This window comes from Anser anser (genome assembly GCF_964211835.1).
Source record: "Anser anser genome assembly, chromosome: 6".
In the NCBI taxonomy this organism is placed as follows: domain Eukaryota; kingdom Metazoa; phylum Chordata; class Aves; order Anseriformes; family Anatidae; genus Anser; species Anser anser.
Genome location: NC_139726.1, coordinates 15619473 through 15641531, shown reverse-complemented (window position 1 = coordinate 15641531; position 22059 = coordinate 15619473). Strand labels below are relative to the sequence as shown.

Sequence of the window (22059 nt, the reverse complement as noted above, 5' to 3'; positions counted from 1 at the left end):
CGCACTGCTCCCCAAGGAAGGGGTTATTTATAAAAAACAGCTCCTGTCAGGGAGGGAATCGTGAGGGCAACCTGTAGCACAGCACCTGACAGGCCCACGCCACGTCGGTGAGCTACGTGCGCCTACTTTTTTTGGTGAAAACCCTTTATGCGTGTGTTTAGGACAAGGGAAGAGGCCGTGGAGGCAGCGCCTCGTCAGGGTGGGGGGGGAGCGGCCGAGGCAGCGCCTCGCCCTCCCGCGGCACCGAAAGGGTTAAACCTCCTCCCTCCTCCCGCGTTCATTGGCGGGCCGGCCGGCGGCGGCGCCCAATGGAGGCGTGCGGCGGCGGGGGGCGCGCCAATGGGGGCCGGCGGGGGGCGGGGCGGGGGCCGGCGCGGCCGGCGCCCGGTTGAATGGGGAGTACAAAGGGGCGCGGGGCGGGCGGGCCGGGCTGTGCCGCGCCGCGCCGGGCCGTGCCCGTCCCTACCCCGCTCCCCGTCGTGGTCCCGGTCCCCATCGCGGTCCCGGCCGTGCCGCTGCGGGCGGGCGCGCCGAGCCCTCCCCTCCCTGCTTTTTTTTTTTTTTTTCACCTTTTTCTCCTTTTTTTTTTCTTCTTTTTTTTTTTTTTTTCCCCAGCTTTGCCTGCTGTATGTGCATGAGCATTGCGGCTGCCGCCCGCCCTGCCGTGCCGCCGGGGCTGCTCCGGCCTCGCCTCGCCTCCCAGCGGCGGAGCAGCGCCGCCGCCAGCGCCAGCAGCAGCAGCAGCAGCAGCACCACCCGCCGCGGGCAGGCTCCCCCCGGGCAGGGGATGCTCCCGCCGCCCGCCGCGGCCCCGGGAGCCCGAGCCTGAGCCTGAGCCTCGCCGCCTTCCCCGCGGGGCGGCCGCTGCCGCCGCCCGCCCGCCTGCCCCGTGCCCGGCCCCCAGCGGCGGGTGCCCGGGGCCGGCGCGGCGCGGCGAGCTGCCATGCGGCTCCCCCGCCGAGCACCGAGCCCCCTGCGGCCGCCCCGCAGCGGCTGAGGGCGCCCTGCCCTGAGGAGGGGTCCCCCGGGTCCCCTCCGCCGCCCCCCGGCCCCCCTCCGCCGCCCCCCGGGTGTGGAAGCAGCGGGGCCGCCGATGGAGCCGGCGCTGCCCTGACGTCCCCCCTCGGGATGCCCCGGCTCTAGGGGACGCTGCGGAGACTTTGGGGTTTTTGTTGTTTTCTTTTTTTTTTTTTTTTTCCCCTCTTTCCACGTCGACTTCCCCATCTTTTTCTTTCCTTTGTTGTGTTCTGGGGTTTTGTCCCCCTCTGGTCATCCCTTTTGGTGTGGGGGAGCCCCCTGCCCGCTGCCCCTTCCCACAGGGCATGTCCCGGTCCAACAGCGTCAGCCCCCCGGGCTTCGGTGGCCCCGCGCCCTGGGCGGGCACTGAGCAGCACCGCTCGGCCTGGGGCGAAGCGGAGGCCAGGGCCAATGGCTACTCCTACCCGCCGCCTCCGAACCGGTCCTCGGGCAAGAAGGCCTCCCGCATGGCGAGCAGGTGGCGGAGCGAGGAAGACTACGAGCCTCAGGCGAGCCGGAGCCGCGGGGAGAGTGGCTGCAGGATGATGAGCTTTAGGTCCAAATCCGCCTGGCAGGAACACGGTGACGAAAGCCGACGTCACCGGTCCCGCCACCCGCCCGGCGGTGATTCCCCCGCTGCCCCCAATAATGCCAGCCCCCGGCAGCTGGGGGAGCAGGGGGAGGTACGGCCCCGGTCCGTGGAGCTGGGGCTGGAGGAGAGACGCATCAAGGCCAAGATCGAGGAGCTGGAGGAGGAGGACGGGGACGAGGGGGGCTCCGAGGCGGCCTTCTCCATGGGCAGCTGTTGCAGCAGCCTGCTGCAGATCTTCAGGTCCAAGAAGTTCCAGTCGGAGAAACTGGAGCGCCTCTATCAGCGCTACTTCTTCCGACTCAACCAGAGCAGCCTCACCATGCTCATGGCCGTGCTGGTGCTGGTCTGCGTGGTCATGCTGATCTTCCATGCTGTGCACGGCCGCTATGAGGTATCCTACGTCGTGGTGCTCTCTCTGGCCATCCTGCTGATGGTGGTGCTGTGCATGGTGTGCAACCGCAACGACTTCCACCAGGACCACATGTGGTTGGCATGCTACTCCGTCATCCTGGTCATCCTGGCTGTGCAAGTGGTAGGGGTTCTGCTGGTGTGGCCCAGGAGCGCCTCAGAGGGCATCTGGTGGACCGTCTTCTTCATCTACAGCATCTACACGCTACTGCCAGTGCGGATGAGGGCCGCGGTCATCAGCGGGGTGGTGCTCTCCGCCATCCACCTGGCCGTCTCCCTCAAGATCAACGCAGAGGATAAGTTCCTCCTAAAGCAGGTAGGCGAGCCCTCAGCCTGTTCATTCGTGTGCGCGCTTGGCAGCCCCGAACTGCCCTGGAAGAGCGAGGACAGTGGGTTTGGCTCTGTCCCCAGCCCCGAGTGACCTGCTGGGATGTTGTGCTGTCTGGCGGTACCCTCTGCCCTTTTTTTTAATAGCTGTGTGTTTCCTCAGTGCTGGTGTCACTAAGGCTCTGAACATTTAGGAAACCTGTCCGAGGGTTTTCCAATGCCCGCTGTTGCGGCACACGGCCGGCCAGCCCCTGGTGCCCTTCAGCTGTGTTTAGTGTCAACAGCTCTGTGCCACATGCACCTGTGGCACGGTGTCCCGCGGGCTGCCGGGTCACCAGGAAACAAACATGTGGAAAGTCTCGTGATTTCTGTCGGGTAGAGGCTATCCTCGTGTGTAACTCCAGGGGCTAAATGCACGTCAGCGCAGGGCTTGCTGAGGCGTCGGGGAGCGTGCTCCAAGGAAACGTTGAATAAGCTTTTGGTTTACCAGGAAGGTGTTTGCTCTGAGATGTGCTGGAAATGTCGACGGTGAGGAAGCCCAGAGTTCACGTGCAGCTAGCAAAAAGTAAAGATGTACAAAAGCAGATGATTATTTAGCTGTGATATCGTATTTAACTGGAGCAGCTCAGTTCACAGGGACAATAAGACTACTGCTGAATGCATTACGGTGCAATTTTTAATTACCGTATCTGTATAAACAACAGCAATACAAGGTGCCACTCTTCTTTACAAAGCAAAGCAAGTGGCTGTGGGGGTCATACACTACCAGCTCCGTAGGCACCGTGGGTGATCCCAGAACCAGCAACTGAAAACGTAGCACTGTGATAATCACCAGCCCTCTAAGGAGCAGGGGTCTGAGCAAGCAGGAACCTGTCGCAGCCAGCCTGGATGCTCGTGTATTTGTTAACACCAGGAGTTCGGTAGCCTACCGACCTGTCGCATCACACAAAATTCAGCCTCGTGCTTGCAGCGCCTGCCTCTAGCCTGACCGTGAAGTTGCTTTGAGTTCCACCGACTGCAGTATCAGGAAAAGTTCTAGGGCTTATTTCCCCCCATCAATAAAACTCCAGTATGCTCAGGCTGTCACTACTTCGCTGTACAAAATATCCCTTGAAATTATTACTGCATTCCCCCCCGCTTGCTCCCTATTCTCTTCTCCCCCTGTCCCTGCCCAGTTAAGCCTGCTCGGACAGTTTCTGGCTTTGTTCTTAGCTTGTTACAGATATTTTTATAAACTGCACATGGCATATTTTTCTTATGCTTGATATAAATGGCTTTTTGTGCATTTCCAGCAGAGCATACGCTGTAAACGGGACTGTTACTGTTTTTCTGCTTGACTTGGAAAAGTTTGCTAATGCCAGAAATTGCTCACCATCACTCTGGTCCCACAAAGCCTTGTGCATGCTCTTCCCTGCATACACTGAGACTTGTCCTCTTGAATTCAGTATATTCAGAGACCGTGTTCTTAAATAGGAAGGCAAAATCATGATGAAGGCCAAAAGACTTAATCTGTTACAAGTTGATTTTTGAGGGCAGTGATGAGCACATAACGTATTTTCACTGTGGAAAGTATTGGTAACTGTATCTTAATGGGAAGGAGCCTCGTTTGATCGATTCCCTCAGTGGAGAATTTGGGATGTTTACAGCTCAGGATCGCTAGACTAGCTCCCTCCTCCCAGCACAGCAGGTTTATTTGTAAGAGGCGGAGCAGGTGAATAAATGTGAACTTGTTGAAGGTAAAAGCACGGGCAGGAGGGGATGGTGCAGTGTTCACAAATCTGCGTGCCACAGTTGTGTTCCCTTTTGTGCCAGAACTGGGCTTTACTGCAGCTTCAGAAAAGTGTTTAGTTGATGAGGAATATCTTAGGAGTCCTCTTACTTTGTTTTCAAAGACAACATCTCTCTCCATGTTGCACTTCTTTCTACTTACCCCAAGTGCCGGTCTCTATCTTACTGTGGTCTCCACTGGCACAGCTCTGCTGAATCCAGCGGGGCTGCACAAGGCCAAGAATCAAGATTCCTTGCACATTTGCGTATGAACGTGAGCTGCTATCTCTGGCTGATAGAAAAATCTGTTCCTACAGAGCACATTGCCTCACAGCTATGAGCAGGCCTTTCTCACTGGGGCTGCGTTTGTTGCCATGGAAATGTGGCGCGTTCAGCTCTGCCCCACTGAAGCACATAAGCCCTATTTTTCCCTTCAGTCTCAGTGAAGGTGAAGGTGGATGAAAGCCGGATAAAATCGAGAGGAGAGGGTTAAGTTGTCTTCGGTGGCTGCACTCCGACTGTCACATCAGCCCGGGTTTTGTGGAGCAGAAGTGGATACGAATGCATCTGTGACTGCGTGACCAGATGGTTCTTTATCCATAGCATTCGCAGGAGAAAGGCTGTTTGGGATGTGCGTCCCCCAACCTCTTCTTGTCATGGCATTTTTAACCATAGTACTTCAGCAAGTTATTCTTTGTGAGGGCTTGTTTTCCTTTAATCTTCTCCCAGGTGCTTCCAAGCAAGGAAAAATCAGACACACTATAATTCAAATCTCAAGCAGGGTGACTCTTGCATAGACTTCTGCACGCTTTTATGAGGCTCAGGGACCCTGTTAAAAGCCTTGCTGCTTCTCTTGAGAAAGAGGGTGAAATTCTCGGTTGTCGGTCCCTTTTGGGAGAAGGGCAACTTGCTGGATTCCCTCTCTGAGGATGCACGATTTTATTTGACTGAATGGCCTTGCTCCTAGCACTCCTGGACTTCTCTGTCACCAGGTGTTGTGGTCTGCGGTGATGCTAGTCAGGCTGGTGTCTTTAAAGGCAGAGCCCTCCTCATCCGTTGCTTCAGGAAAGGATTAAGGCACACCGCTGTTTCTGAATTGGTAAAGTGGCAGGAATAAAGGTAGCTGTGATTGTTCCCTCTCAGCTGAGCTGCTTTTTAACAATTCTGGGGTCAACAGACTTAGAAAGGCAGCTCTGGCTTCTGCCTGTTGACTGGAGGAGTCTGGGGCCTGCCTTTCAAATGAGCAGCCTGAGTACCCCTGGCAAAAGCAGCGGGTGTATGTGGTCCCTCCATGAGTCTGATCGGGTACAGGCGATGATCCTGACTTCATGAACTAATGTTGGACTGGAACAAAACACGACGATTAGTGTGAATTATTGCATTAGTTTCAAAAGTTATCCCCTGCTGAGTGAGGGGATAAGAAGAAATTGTTTGAGAACTTACCTCCAAAGACTGCTGCCGGAAGCAGAGCATACTGAATGTCTGACACTCCTCCAACTACAAATCTTGATCACTTACAGGTTTTTGTGTACCTGGGATCAATTAATTCCAGAAGGACTGGGTTTGGATTCACTGGGGAGGGGATGACTGCAATTGTCTTCAGGTTTGTGTCCTTGTGTTATTTTGGGAAAGATGGGGGTTACAAATGTGTTTCAGTGCACACTGGTCTGTCTTCCCCTCTCCGTATTTATGCTGTATCTTTTTAGACTTTTCCATGTGGTGGTTGTGATACGTTTCTGGGCTCTGAAAGTAGTCAACTCCAAGATTCATGTGAGAAGTAAATGCCAATAAAACTGTCAAATACTTACCTGAGAAGGAAACACACTATTTATCAATAAATTGTCTTGTATTCACAACAAAGTTGATAATGAGGTTTGTTCCGTGTTCCAGAAGAAACAGACCACCTAACTAACAGACAAACTCTGCACGGACACACGGGGGGAACTTGCAGCGTATGGGTTGCAGATGCTTCACTGCGGTCATGTGAGTGGACCAGTTGCCCTCAGCGCAGCAGGTCTTGAGTAAGCCCTGGCATTTCTGTCAGGCTAGGGGCTAAGGGACAGGGAGTTTCACAACGGAGTTTGTTGGGCTCTGAATCAGAGTTGAAAAGGGATGGGGATGGTGTGTGGGAGGGATGGGGGACCAGGAGTAAAGGATAAGAATGTAATATACAAACATCAAACAAACCTGTGGACTGAGGTTAGATTTATTCCTGTTTTCCCATCCAAACCTGTTCTATTGTAACTTTTTGAGGTTCCTTGTTCAAGGATACAGTTAAGGCTTTGTAGTTTATTAACTCAGTGTGAGTGGGTGACTGTTAAGGTACCACAAAAACAGAAGACTGGGAAAGATGTATACAAGTTTTTTTGGGTGTGTGTTTTTTGGGTGGTTTTTTTTTTTGGTCTTGTGTCTGTAACCTCCCTGAAAGAGAAACTGAAAACCTCAGATCTCTTTCCTCCCCAAATACTGCTGCAAACCTTCTGCAAAGGCTTTCTAATAGCACAGTTGGCTGCAGCTGCCCCAGCACAGGGCTCTTGTTTTTGGCACTCCAATTCAAGGCTCCTGATGTTGAGCTTCTTGTTGCTCGGCCCCTTTCCATATGCCTCCATAATAACAACATCACATGAGTACTCCTCATCCTTCACTTCTGAGAACTGTGTATGTGTTGGCCTTTCTCCATGTCAGTCCATGTTAATGATACACGATTGATCCACAGCTGCACAGTGGCTCTCGAAACTGTGGTGTTTCAGTTTAACCATTTCTAGGAAGATGTTGGTATGAAAATGTGTCTTTTTCCTTTCCCTAGATAAACTGTCACTTCAGCAGAGCTAAAAACATCTTACTGTAATAGGGTATTGACTTGTGGATATCTTCTAGCATCTCGTAAAGATGCTTTTCAGATGCAATTCAAATGGCATTCGATGAGAAGCTAGTCACATAGCAGAAGTAGTACTGCATGTTCCAACTGAGCTGCAGCATGCGTAAGATATGTAGATAATGACTGATTTTGAGACTAACAGATTCTCAAGAAGTGTTACCAAGTCACTGTATTGCATTTTCATTGTCTTCTAGTGGCATTTATTCACAAAGGAGGAGAAATGTGCTACCTGAAATGCAGGTAGATCTGTTTGTCACTTTTTTATTTTTTTTAACAGTTGCATGCTGCCTCTTTTACTTTTGTTTGCCTGGAAAATAAATTTGAGTAATGCTTATTTAGGATGTGATCTTACTGTGTGCCTTGCAGCACTTAATGTCCTGTTCTGCATAAACACAGTAGAGCTGCTCGTGCAGGGAGGTGTGCTCCGGCAGCACTAACAACTGAAGGCTGACTGAGCCGTGCTTGGACTGAACTTGGTAAAAATTGACCATTTGAGGCCTTTAGGTCAGGAAAAAAATGGCAACCTGAAACATTCAGTAGCTGTTGCATTGATAATTGCCTTCCCTAGTGTAATTTGCTAACAGAGGTAATTAATTTAATCCCTGAGGTATTGTATATCAATTAGTCTTTATTAGGAATATTGTCGGTATCTCTTGGGAATGACTGTGTTGCTTGAGGTTTATAGAGGCATGTCTGCTTCTCTTATCTTCTAAATTACCCTGTGGTCCTGCCACCTCCTAATCTTCCTCCCATGTTTCACTTCCCTCCTTCCCACCACCCTGAATTTTTTTTTTTCATTTCACTGTAGCATTCCCCGACACCCATAACTGCTCACGTAACAGTGTTTACTGAGGGCTGTGCGCCTAATTTCTCTGCGTTCCTGGTAGGTTCGTTGTCTCAGTAAACTGACCCATTCAACTCGTTTCTCTTGGCCCTGTGGTAGCAGTCGCAGTCCCACGGCTGGCCTGGAGCTTGTGAGTTGAATACGAAACTCGGTGGGGGTGATTTGGGTGCCTTGCTGTGCCAGGTGTGCTAATGCTGGCAAAAGGCTTGTCCTGCTGAGCGTCTGATGGGCTGGAAAAGTCAGGGTGTGCTAGTTTTGTTTCCTTCTGGGGAGGCAAAGATGTTTCAGCAAAACGTCAGCAGATTTCATCGAGGTGCAGGAGGCAGAAGGACAGCTTTGGGTGCTGTAACCCCACAGCGTGGCTGTTGACTTGACCTCATGCGTCCTGGGCTGGGGGCTTTGGTTTGAGCCACACATGACCCTGTCCGAGTCAGGACCTCTTATTGATGTGGTCTTTTGTTACTAACTGCATTCAGGTGATTTATAAACCTGACCTGCAGTGGAAACAAAATGCTGGTTATCCCCATCCTAAAGACTCACCGAGGCTGGTTGTGCCCTCTCAGAGCCGGCGGCAGCACTTCCCAAACATCCTTACGGTGCTGCTGAGCTCCGGGGTGGAAGAGGACTGGGACTCTGCCCAGCAGCAATGTGAACTTTGGGCTCCAGACAGCTCTCCAAATATGCTTTCTCTCTCAATTTGGGTTTGATTAGCTAATCTTTCAGTCATGCACCACAGCTCCCTCGGAATCTTTTATGAAAATTGAAACAATTGCTAACTTTTTTGGCCGTTTCAGTAGTGGGAACAGTTACGGTCTTTTGGGAATAGCTGGGTTTGTTTTTACATTTTGGTAGTGGGTATTACTCTCATCCTCTCATCAAACCAAAAGACCTTTCCTTCTGTCCTGGCAAAAGATACAATGAAAAAGATCTTCAGCAGCAGCTGAAACATCGAGAGGTGAAAATCAAAATTATTTTGACAGTAGCTTCCATGTGTGTGGTAAAGTGGTCTACCCTATAGAAGTTGGTTGCTTCTGAGTGAGAACCTGTGCTTTGAAAAGTTCCTGTCCTCCTCTTTTTTTTTGATTTTTTTTTTTTCCCTGTGCAGGTGGGTGCGGTTCAGAGAAAATACCCGCTTTTGTTTGGGGAGGTGGAAGACAGGGCTCCAAGTTTTGCTACCCTTGGGCAAGGTTTATCTTACTGTCTGCTTTATACTGTAGGATTTACATGGCACCTTGCATGGGTAATATGTACCCAGAAAATGCAATGCAGACGGAGCTAGAGCGCAGCAGTCTCCCCCCAGCCTTATAGCTGCTCCGAGATTTCATGATGTGCTATATGGCTTTTTTTCATGGCCTGCAGTGGTAGGATAGTGACAACGTGTGTGTTTGTGAGGAATGCAAAAATTCACAGCTTCTGGGAAGTGGGTGGGGTTCCTGTATAGCTGCTGAGTGACTTTTTTTCATCTCCTGTGAGTCCTGGGTTTTGATGTGGGATGCACTCAGCGTTAGCTCCTTTACTCCTTCTGAAGTCTGGCCTAGCGATCCTAGCTTGTGATAGCTTGCATCCAGGGGATGCTCTTTCTTCTTTTTGTTTTTAAATTGATTATACTTTAAGAAAAACCTTTTTTGTCTTTACCCGAGATGTATCCTCCTCTTGCCAGGAGTTTAAATTGATTCATTATTATGGAGTCCTTAGGCTAGGTAAAAACCCAAGGGGAAATCTCATGTGAATGAAAAAACACAACCCCAAAGATATTAAAAAGAATAATCTACTTATGAGGGGGTGTGAGAAAGAGACAAGAATTTTAATATTTGTCTCCTGAACTCCAAGATGTTCTCACCTTATCGTAGAAAAGCTTGAGGTTTCAAGTACTTAATGAGATCACACACAAAATGGCTGTCAGGCCAAGACAAGAGGCAAAATGCTTTTTAGCACCTGCGACTGGACCACTCCCAAGAAAATCTGTACTTGATGTTTTATGATGTTGATGAGCTGCCAGCCTTGCTGCTGGCAGGTAGAGGAATGGCATTGCTGATCAAATCTGCAGCAGAACCTAGCATGGGTTGGTCTTGCTCTGATACTCGGAGCAGTGGACTGAGCACAATTTAAAGCTCTGCCTTTAGCTTCTGGTTTCAAGCTTGCGTTTGATGATGTGGGAAGCCCTTCTTTCTTCAAAAGCCTGGTGGTTAGACAAGTTTGAGAACTGTTTCTGCCAGACACATTCAGTTTTGCACTGCAAAGGTGATGCATTTACAAGTGAATTTAGAAGAATTCATGGGCAGCTTTGGCATCACTAACAGTATCACTCCTAGTGCCAGGCTTGGCTTGCTGATGAAGAGTAGGATTTTCCTTTCAATGTTAGCTGTAGAATGCTTCATTGTATCATCATGCTTTGTTCTGCAAATAAAATGTTTTTGTGCTTCTCTTTATATCCATCATAAGTGATTAATGCAATTGCGATGCATCTTTTGCTCTCTTCCCTAGACATCAAGAACACAAATCGCGTTTGTGTGTTTAAGATGTTATCTGGACTGTCTGTAGTAAATAGCATCAGGCAAATCCAGTGTGCACTGTATGGTCAAAGTTTTATGGCTTCTCCTGCTGCATAGCAGCAGAGATGACAGAAGAGAAGTGTGTTTCAAAGCATCCTCTGTCCTGCCCTGGTTTTCCCTCCGTCGCCTTTAGCCAGACTGATTCTTCTGCAGTTTGATGGCTTTTCAGGTGAAATGCTGAACTTTTGCATCTCTTCATGAAAAGTTTTACGCATCCATGGAACGCCCATAAAAGTTTTTACTGTGAATTGGGCGTTTATGGCACTGCAGTGCTTAGCTGCCATGCTCCCTCCTCCTGGGAAACTTTACTTCTGGGGAGCTGAGTTGAGTTGAGGATTAAAGCTGCACTACTGATTTAACATACACATTCCACTAGTATCAGAGTGCATCTTTGTAGACAGTAAACAAAGGACTGTGCTGATGCAACAGAGGAGGAATATAAATGCAGAAAGTTGCTCTTCCCCCCCTCCCAGACATTAGAAATTAATCTCTTAAAGCAGCAAATTACGCAAACTGTTTATTCCTTAAACGTGTTTGCAGCTTGTATAAGACATTCTGTCTCACTTCATAGTCGAAAGAAAAGGCTATGACATTGCTTGCAAGAATCTGTCATAAAACGTTTCTAATACAGACAGTTCCCTGGCTGTGTTCTCCCCTTCAGAAAAAGCCGTGGCTCCTTCCCTTTATTCCCTTCTCTAGACTAAATGTTACAAGCACTGATTTCTGTGTACCTCAGAAGCTGGAAACTGAATTCTTAGAGCTAGCACTGTGGTAAGGGACTACTCAAATCAGTATTTCTAAAAACAGTAGTTTGCCAGTCAGCCCACAGATGACAGAGCTGCTCAGACATGCTTGCTGAGTGATGAATTCTTTCCATTTGCTGGGAGGTACCCGACAGCAGCTTTGTCTGTGTTCTTGCTTAATGTATGGGGATTTATGCACAGAATTACAGCACAAATGGGTGGACCAAGGAATACATTATTAATGAAGATGTTTCCAACTGAATGGGCTTTCTTTTTTTTCAGGCAGGTGGTTACTAGTAAGCTCACAGAGGAAAGGAAGCGATGCTGTGTGGTGCCTGCAAAGGAAGATGCTATGCATTGCCGTGGGAGACTGTGTAATTAAAATGTCATTCTAGCTCTTTAAAAGCTAACTGCAGTCTTTAAAACCGTTAAGCAGGAGGGAGGTTACTAGTGTGGGAACGGCTGTTCTGCAGTGAGCTCGCTGATGGCGAGGCCGGGAAGGACTGCCGACGTTGCTTAGTGCAGCTCGGTGACTGATTCTTCTCTTACGCTTACTGACTTCTGTTCAGATGGCATGGAAAATCATTTTAATGCAGAACGCACAGTATTTGCCAGCTGAAAAAGGAATCAGCAACAGTCTCTGAACTGAAGGTGAACCGAACCTCTGCTTCCCCCACCTTAGTAAGACAGGTTTATAACGCCCTGTGGTGGAACATATTGGGGGTATTTTCCTACTTCGGGTGGCATCGTCTGCCTGAAACATAACACAGATGGTCGTGTTAGTTTGTGAAGGGGCTCTGACATCATGCCCAGATTTCATACTGGGTAATTACGTTCTTGCCTTTGTAACTGTTGTTGAATATGGCATTTTTCTTTGCTCCATTTCTGTTCTTGACTCTTTAACAGTACATGAAAGCACCATCATGTAGCTACTGCTCATATGTGGGGTTTACTACCGTATCTGAGAAATTTGCAAGGTTGTTGAAAAGCCAGAATAAAATGAGGGACTAGAGCTCAGGCTTGGGTCTTCTTAGTCATGTTAGTGTGCTGGAGCAAGTGCCATCCCACTGCTATGACAGATGCACTGACAGTTTTTGAAAGCTGCAGAACTGGAGATGATATGGTTGAAGGATGCCTCTGGAGGTCAGCTACACCATCCCAATCCACCAAGACAAGACTAAGTCAGCCTAAACTGTTTGTGGCAGGTACTAATCACATATTCATCCAAAAAACACCCGTCCTTTTTATCCGTGCTTTTTGGAGTCATGAAGATGCCGATATGCTTTTTTGGTTTTGTGCTTGTTTTAAGCAAACGAGCAAGCACAGCCCTGCATAGGATTTGATGAGCAGGTAGTAGAGATGCCCATGATCGTAGCTCTGTGGCTGCTTGTAGCTGAAACTGGCTCTTAGCTTCCTCGTTTCGCTTTCTTTAGTTCCCACCCCACCCCAAGCCTGCCGCTCTCTCTCTGTCACAAATAGTACATTTATATGACATCTGGCACATAAATGAGGTGGTCCTGAAAGTGCTGCAGTACCAGCAAAAAGCTTGATGCTCAGCTCCTCTCACAGGTGACTTCCCTTTCATCCTGTAGTCCTCCTCAGCTGGTGGAACAGGCATCCTTAGTTAACTACGTTCCTGACCTGTTAGCACTTCAGGGCTGCTCCAGGGGCTCTTAGGAGTGTGTGCTTTTTGCAGCCACAGTTGAAATGGCTGTGAACAAATACTTGAGGAAGTATTTCCTGAAAATGTTTTCATCTCTCATTGGATAAAGTTTGGAGACTGCAATTTTCCCTTCTAAACTAATGTGGATAATGATTATCTGGCTGTAGTCATGACACTGAAGGTTTGTCCAAGTAGTGGTGCCCCGGAAAAGTAGCCATAGGTGGATTAGTTAAGCCACAAAAAAATACCACATAGAAACTGTTGTCCACTGCTGAAATCACCTTATTCAACTATTGTAGATGCAAATGGACCCAGTTAATTTAATTCACTTCCAGAGGGAATGCAAACTAAATAAAGTCACGCTCATTAAGAGGAGCGTTCACACAGGTTTAAATAATCTTCTTCAATTTATTTTGATGAACTTTTCTGAGCAGACAAATCTTTACCATAATTTCTCCAGGGTAAGACTGGAGCTTGTGTAAGACAGGAGTACTTAATAATATTGGCTTAGAAAATGGCATATATGAGCAACGCACAGTTAGAAGAGTGTCTCCCTCTGTGCTTGCCCCTTGGTGTGGGATCCCAGGTTGCCAAACTGTGAAGTGGCAGCCAGTGATGCTGTTCTGGGTCTCACTTTGGAGAAGCTCCCCTGGTTTCCATGAGCTCTTCCTCTGCTTAAGCCACTTACAGCCCTGCACGCACTGTTCACCCAGTGCCTTGCTGCAACGTGAGTGTATCTGCTGCATGTAAAACCTTAGGGGCTGACAGCCCCGCCGCCAAACCTCCTGCTGGGGATGGGTGGAGAAGTGTCGTGCTCCATTCAGGTGGGTGGCATGACAACTTTGGCTTGGTGGCCAGTGCGTTAGGATGGAGTGGGAGAAAGTGACAATGTCCTTTCAGTAGAGAGGAAAAAGCCTGAAAGGTGCCTTCTGCACGAGCAGGGGTCTTAAGTAGAGCTGCAGTTTCCTGGGCTGTGTTAAAGAGCATTTGAATCTTAATGACCAGGCTACCTACTCCTCCCTCTGTTATTGCCTGTCCCTGCCAGATCTAATAGGCATCTCACCCCTGTTCTAACCATGCCCTAAATCCTTATTGCCTTGTCTAGTTTGTATTTAGCACCAGAAGAAATGAATGGGAATCTAAATGTGTTCTGCCAGTCACCAAAAATACCTTTTTCCCTCTGGCTGCTTGGGAATTGCCTTAAACTCCCCTCAGGGCTTTTCTGTATGAAGGGACAGCTAGCGTAGAACAATAGTGACTGATTTACACTGATCAGTCTTCACCTTTCTGAAAGGCATCTGTCTTACACCAGCCACCCTGCAGTGCACACCTTTCAGAGGGGTGCTGGTGGGAGATGTCTGCAGTGTCTCTAGTCTCTCCCCAGCCTGACTGCTCTGTAGGTCCTGGGGAAAAACAATAATAAAATAAATAAATAAGAAAGAAGAAATACTGTAAAAACTTAGTGGTGAGAAGTGCATTTTCCTCTTCTTCACCCATATGGCAAAGGATTACTGAGATTTGGGTCTTGCAGGGTTTTGGTTGCATGTCCTGTAGCAGCAGTGCTTGCCAAAGAGACTATCAACCTCAGTAACTGAAACGTTTTTGCCCCCATCCTAGTTTCAGCCCAACTCAGCTGAAATTAGTTTAGTCCATTTATTTGGACTAAAATAGTCCGGGAGGTGCACATATGCACCTGAGCTGGCAGAAAGGCAGCTGGGCATCATGTAGTGAGAAAGTGATGTCAAGGAGCCAGGAGCAGACACAGATGCAGCTGAAGGAAGCTGAGAACAACTGGTTGAAAGCTTCCTCTCCAGTCTCTAATAAATTTCAATGGATAATTTTATGGAGAAAATAAAAAAAGACACTGCCCCAATTCCCTCCATTTTGCTTTGGTAGGAATCGAGTGTGTGGTTGAGAGCATGACCCAACAAGCACTGTTTTGGAAGCCTCACCTACTGCATGGGATTAGAGTAGTGCCTGCTCCCTTGCATTTCATGTGAGGGCAATTAGTGCACGTGCATGGCAATTAGTGCTGCAAATGAAGTCGACACTGCTGTATTCTGCCTCTTTAATGGCTTGCTTTCCTCCTCTGCCAAAAGAGCAACCAGGCAGTCTCAAAGGAACCTGCTGCCTTCTGATATTTAATTTGCTTCAGGCTTACCTTGGCATCTGCCTCTTTCTTCTGCTGCCCAGCCTGGCCCACCTGCCTGTTCCTGCTACCAGCACTGGAGAGAAGCACTACACGTTTCTGGAAAATCAGGCTGTGACTTGCACACCATGCTGCAGTCCTCCAGCCCTGTCTCTCCCCGGCGTGTTTTGTCATTCTCCATTTCTGGCCTGTTCTCAGCACAACGCTGGGGTGGTTTCTGATGAGCTGCACTGGAAGTGGTGTCACTGAGCAGGCAGACATGCAGGTGGGAAGTTGCAGAACAATTTGCCTCTTTTTCATGTAGGTATTGTGGTGATGAGGACCTTAAATTACATGTGGCATGCAGCATTCATTTGTGACATGTTACTATCTGAAGCGTACGTATCCTGCAGTATAGTTGGATCGTGTATAAACTCTATCTGTATGTCCATCCGTGTCTTAACCAGAACATTAAGTGCTCCAAAAGATTTTTAAAACAAGAGACTGGATGGGAAAAGGTCTGGCAAATAAACATGTGGATGAGTACCCACCAACTATAGGAAAAGCTGGGTGTTAAAATGCTAGAAGAGACCTCTCAAGCTGCTGACAGTGGGAGGAGGGCATGGGAGCACAGGTGGAGCACGTTAATTTGATCAGGATGTTTTGGTGTAGGCCTCCTTGTATGGCTTTCCTTATTGCAGCAGAGCACCTTGCAACATGGACCACCCATCTAGGTTTGTTTTCTGAATGCCTTACAAGCGATATCTGCACGGTGATTCCTAACATGTCTCTTAATAGGAAGCTGGTAGTTTATGAAACATTTTTTAGGTGGAAGTAGGTTTTTTTCACAGGGCAGGATTGCTCTTGGGCAGGAGTATGGAGTGATCAGCTTTGCTTTTGAGTGGATGCTGTAGGCAAGAAGAAAAAGGTTGGTGTTAGTCCCTCCAAAAGAAAAATTACCTCAGAGGACCCCTCCACTGAGGATGGCACACTGGACTAATGGTGCTTCCTTGGGAGCCTTTCTCTTCTGCTCCCCTGATGGTGGAGACAGCTCAAGTGTGGGCCAGTGTTTCTTTCTAAGTAGAACTTGCCTTCACAGGACAACAAGCAAGCTGGTGCTTTCTAGATAACGTGGGTCAAGTGCTGCTTTGCTGAGGAAATGGGGAGGATTTTACTTAGCTAGTAGCAATACACAAGTTATTTTCTAACCCTTTTGTGCTGAGAACTTACACTGTTTTTCTGCTATTTCTTTAGCATAAGTGAGAATCAAGCCACGATTTTATGTCCTCAGGACCGGTGGCTCAGGTGATTAAAAGCGAGGAGCTCACAAGGGTGTGCAGGCCCCATCACTGTGGCTGCCATCAAGGCCAGCTCTAAAACTCCTGAAAAGCAGCTGCCAGAGGCACCCGGTGACTTTTAGGAGCAATGGGGACAGGCAGACAGAAACTGTATATAGACAGGACTGTATATCCCTGCTCTATGAAGTCGTGAACATATGGAGCAGACAGTTGTTTGGGAGGTCTTGGTGGGTGGAATATTAACCGCGGTGAAAACAATACCGGAGGAGCATGCATCCACCCTGGCACTTTGCATGCATGTCGTCATGGAATTTCCAAAGAGGGCCCTAAACAAAACTGCATTATAGGGGAACAATAACGCATTGTCAGCAGTGGCTGAGGATGCTGGCCTGGCACCTCTTTCCATAACTGTGCCCTAAACTGGTTCTTGTTCACAGTGTTTCTGGGGCTGTTGCATGCGCAGCTGTATGTTAGCTTCTGCCTTAAATGGTTTTATGAAACTGTGCTATAGAAAACAGTGTCTGGGCTTTGTTGGGCTATGCTGGCTTGGGGTCAGTGTCTGCATTTGGGATTGTTTAAAAATAGTTACTTTTCCTAAAACCATATTTTTTTTCAGATCACAATAACTTGTCCCAAAAGGAAAAGCATATGGATGCAAGAGATTCTGTTTGAACACCCGTGTTCATTAGTGTTTCCTTGCTTCGAGCTTGAGAGACTGTATTTTAGCTACCTTTCATGACTGTGTGCCTGATCCAAGGTTTGTGTTCTGGTTTGATCGAGGTTTGACCAGCCCCTTGAGCAGGCAGAACCCCCTCAAAGCTGGGGCGCTGAAGGAGCGTGGTGAGAACGGTGATCTGGTCCTCCTGGATGGGCATCTGTCTTGATCATAGTGGGGACATTGTACCACGTGAGAGTGGGTTTTGGTACATGTCGAGTGTCTGATACTTGTCACGGTGAACCCACGGGATAGCTGGTTTGACCCAGATACTTTTACAGCGCAAGGGAAATGCTTATGGTTTCCTGGGGTCCTTTCCAGCCCCAGTATCTGGGGAGGAGGATACAGTCTGAAGAACTGATCATCTTGAATTGGTTAACCTGTCAGTGTCCCCAGCTGCTCTTTCATAGAGTGCCTAGGCACTCTACACGGGATGCCTCAGGCATCTGGAAGCTGAGTTAGCTGTAGGCTCCCAAGTGGGTCTTCTGTAATTAGGCCTCTAAAATCACCCTAAACCACATTTTTCATTGACCAAGTGGTGCGAGTCAAGTTGTGCCTCACGTCACTTCTACAGAATAAATAACAGTCTTGTGGATTTCTGTATTTATTACTGTTTGGTCAAACTTTCAGAGGTAGCTGCTCTTGAATAGGCATAAGCTGCCTGACCAATCTCATGTACCCCAGCAGGCCAATTACTTATGTGATCGGCAGTGCAAATAGGTGTGGTAAAGCAGAAAGGATCCTCACAGAGCCTTTGGCTAGGCTCTGAACAGCACACTTGTGCTAGAAAGGAAAGATAGAGTATACTCAGAGGCTAGGTGTCTGTCAGGTTTTGTTAAAACACATAAATATTCCAAATGGGAATACAGCTTTGAATTTGAATGCTTAGAGAGCAAAAGTGAACAAGCTCCTTGTAAAAATGCTTTGTGTGTTGGCCTGAAGAGGAGGGGCATGGTCTGTGTTGTGCAGATGAAAGGCAAGCACCGAGGGATGCTAACGGTTGGGTTCCAGCTTCTTTTTTGAATGGGTTACAGCTTCTTTGTTGAATTCTGTGCTCGCAGCCCTGCCTGTTTTCTTCACTTCTCTGCATGCCTTTTGCGCTATCCACGGCAAGAGAATGGTGTTGGCAGCGTGATGTTGAGAGAAGGTGGATCTGGGGAGTTAGTCTGCAGGACCTTGGGGAGGGTCGGACTGAAATGGACTGCGAAGGAGAGCCTGTGTGTGAGGAGAGAGCAGGCAAGGTGACGGAGGTGTCTTGTGGGCCTCTAGGGAGGTGGTGGGGACAGAGGACTGGAAATAAAACCAGGAAAATCAGTGGGATGGGGCCTGGAGATGAGGAGAGGCAGCTGTGAGACATCACTTGAGGTTGTTATTTTTTGGTGTAAATTTGTTGTTATTTTGAAAGCAAGGATTGCTTTAGATCTGTACCAGTATTGTTACATAGGCCAGACCAACCACTTCTTAAATTTTCTCCTCTCTCTTGAACAAAGAAAACATTACAAAGAACTTGCAATTAAAATGAATTGTGAAGTGTTATTTGGTGCCTGCTGAGCAAAATATCATGAGCTAGCTGAATTAGCAGTCTGGGAGTGTGCTGTGTAGGATGCAGTGAAGCACAGAGCCTCGGCTGTAGCAAAGAGATGGGGCACCAAAATGCTCCAAGTACGCCCAGGCTCTGCTGCCGCCTTGGCAGTGGATATATGGCAACAGGCCGGCAGGTAAGGGTTGCTTAAAATTGGCTGAAGGGGGCTGCAAAGAAGAGGGGGAGGAGAGAGCAAGGGGCTAGAAGAAGCAAAGACAGACTCTGAAGGTGAGACCCAGAACGTCTTGCCATGCGTCTTACATAGGGGATAATGCTTTACTGAAGTTTTCTGGTATTTCTGGTCCCCTGTTTCATGTGCAACTTGTCCATAACAAACAGCTCTCAGCTGGAACTGACAATAGAAAAATTGTAGGAAACTTTCACCAAACAACTCACTGGTAGGTCTGCCTCCTGTTTTGTTCCTGAGCTTTTCTGTTTTAAAAGAACCAGCTGCTGTGTAGCTGTAAACATAGCAGACTTTGCTAGCAAGTTTTATCTTTGGAGGGTCAGCATCCATCCAATGCAAACTGCTGTCGGGCTCGTTTGTCCTGCCTCCACATTGCCACCAGCACCACTCCTTCCAGGACTCACCTAAGTCTGCAGGTCACAGCTTCCCACCGCGTGGTGATGGTGTGATGCCCACGCAGAATGGCTGGAAGCAGACAGAGCCGTGGATGGAGGAAGCTGGTGTCACACCATCCCGCGGGATGTTAGTGCGGCTCTGACGTTGAAGCAGGCTCAGCAGCTGAGTGGGTGCATTTCAGTTTCTCTTTGCAGGATACTTTACAGGGTCTACTCATCAGGAGATCTTATCTTCACCAGGCAAAGCAGAGCACTGTGCACAATCCTGCTTGTCTCTGTGTGCCTTGTCCAGTGGCACAGGTCATCAGTTAAGTGAAGAAGTGGTTTTCCTAGGGGGTGGGGTCTTACATTATAAGCATATTCTAATTTTGGACATCTTTTGATGTTGCATATGTTAGGCTTAATATGACTTTTTTCTTATGCTTTTATTGAAGGCATGTTTTACCTTTCAGAGCTTCTTCCACAAGGGAAACGTGTAGGCTGACAGGGCTAGGTGGAGAGAAAGAGAGATGCTGAGGACTGAAGGAGTAAAAACTTTGTTCATTACTGCAGGGAACGCTGAAGGGGGGTTGCTGGAGGAAGTGCTGATAGTAGGCATGCTGTACCAGGTGCAATTTCTCCTTAGCAGAAGAGAAATCTTCTGGCTTGGTTTAATGCACGGTATGATCCTGTATAGCCTGGCACAGCTACCAAAAGAAGCATTTGTTGTGGCAACACAGTTATTTTTGTGGCACGTGGATGCCCAAGGCTGGGAACTGTCAGGATTTGAAATTACCTGGGGAAGGGGAAGGAAAGGAGGACGCTTGTAAGTGGTGCAGGGGAAGGCAGGACACATAGCAAGCTGAATAGTGCTTGTGGGGGTGAAATTGTGTGTGAGTTCAGTGGGGGTGAAACAGGCCAGAGCACAGCTCTTGAAGGGCTTATTTCTGGTTTAATGCATCCAACAAATGTGCCCTGAGCTGGACCTCATTGGAGTAAAAGAGGAGAAAGCAGTTGGCACATCTGGACAGTCGGTTAACAGCAGATCACAGGGCTGACAGCCTGCAGGGCCCAAGTCATGCCTGAGAGATGTTTTGAATCTCTCATCTCTAGCAACTCAATGTATCAATATCATCTTTGTTAAACTGATGAGGAAATTAATGCATGTTTGTAGAGACCATACCACAAGCGATATGAGGAGCAACTAGTTAATGTTTAGCGAAGTTCTTATGAAGATGAGGAGTGGTATACAAGCCCCGTTCTGACTGTCTCAAGGTTACTCTTGAAAGAAAAATGCTATTTTAGAGGAAGCTGTTGTCACTGTGATTGCAGTAAGCCTAAAATACAGCTGTACATTCATCCATTGCCCGGCTGACTATATATAGCATTACAAGAGCATGTCGGGTAGAGATGTATATCCCTATAAACTGGAGAGATGTAAGTCAGGTGAATGAAGCCAGGAGAAAAGCCTACCTAAAAAGCATGCTGAGCTAAGTGACTCAGATGGCAGCATGCCCCAAAGGAAACTTTCAGTGAGGGTGATTCATTAGCAGTCAAACACTCCTTTTTGTTTTCCTGCCCTGCTATGTTTACATTTTGAAATGTGTGCACATCTCACTGAAATGGCCTTGCTAGCTAAAGTGTTCTTCTAAATGGGAGAAAGGAAGATTTTGTGTTTAATGTTTGATCGGCTCTGAGGCTTGGACTACAAACAAAAGCTGTATTTAACAGGATTCATGTATATAGTCTGTTAGGTACTGCTAACATCTTATGCTGATAGCATCATGGTGTTTTGGGCTGTGATTTAGCCCTGCCTAAGGAGACCCTGAAGTTCCAGGCCTAGATAGCTGTCTTACGTGTGCAAAAGGGGGAGACCTCGAATTTGTCAGATTCTACACACATCCCAACTTGTTTAGAGTGTGTTAAGACATCATAATACCTGTGAGCCCTCCTGCATCCAGAAATCCCATTGAAACCGAGGGAAACGTCCCACCAAGGGGGAATCCCACTGAAACCAAGGGGGTGTGCTGGTCGTGTGAGCTACATGGCTGCTGTGACCCACGCTGTGTCCTGGGGGAGAGCTGCTGTCCCCTGCAGCAGCAGTGAAGCTCTGCTTTCTGCGTGGCACTGCTGGCTGTATGCTGTGTCATGCTTGCAAGGCTCCTGCTGGTACTGTGCAAATAGGATGAGGTTTCCTGCATCAGTGTTGTGCTGGCAACAGCCACCAGCTCCTGATTCAGTTAAATCCAGGCATGATGCGGGCAGATTGGTAGTTGTGATTTACAGGGCTCTGCTGGAATAGAAAGCCTGTTGTCTATCAACACATTGTCCAGACAGCACAATAGGGCAAGGTAAGCACTAGAAAAGCAAGGTCAAAGAGTTGACAATACCGTATTGTATTGCCTGACCCTGGACAAATGGTTTACATGCCTTGCTTCTGCTATTCTGTGTGAAACCAGAGTAGTGCTCGCTTTTATAAAAAAAAAAAAAAAAAACGCTTTATGGTCTGTGGGTGGAAAGCATTCGTTTGAGTGTGAAGTATTTCTGTTGTAGAAAGAATTAGTCTCATTTGCCTTAGTTTCCTGTTCCCAGGCCTGGTATTCAGGGAGATCACAAATTCCTTTTGAAGATGGAAATCTCTTTGTAGGTGTTCTGAGTTTCATTCATCACGATCCATCTGGAAATGCATTTTGGAACAATCCGTTTTGTTTGTGGCTTTGGCTGGCTTTGCATTCTCCGAATAGCAGAGTGTGGTTTGGGCTTTATAATGGGATATATGGTCTCTCTGGCTTGGTTCCAGCTCAGGCTGGGAAGGACTGAAAGGAATTACCCTTGGGTCTGTAAGGCGGACCTCTAAGGCAGTAGCACAACACCAGGTATCTAGCAGCAAAAGCCAGAAAAGCAGCCTGTGTGGGACGGTTTGGTGGTCGCAGGCAGCCAAAGACGCTGCAGAGTGCCTTTCTTGGGGAGGGTCCCAGCAGGCA

The 22059-nt window shown here is 48.2% G+C and overlaps 1 protein-coding gene across 2 annotated transcripts in view; it reads left to right on the top strand.

The window, feature by feature from the left end:
* The first annotated feature begins 392 nt into the window (after positions 1 to 392).
* ADCY5 (adenylate cyclase 5) overlaps positions 393 to 22059 on the top strand; it is a 221056-nt gene continuing 199389 nt past the window's right edge. Inside the window, exon 1 of one of the 2 annotated variants that reach the window (XM_083841338.1) lies at positions 393 to 2333. In XM_083841338.1, coding sequence (XP_083697464.1) covers positions 1323 to 2333 — 1011 coding nt within the window. In that variant the 5' untranslated portion in view covers positions 393 to 1322. Of the gene's footprint in view, positions 2334 to 7988; positions 15206 to 22059 lie in introns of those variants that run through there. The other variant, XM_083841339.1, reaches the window with a different exon arrangement.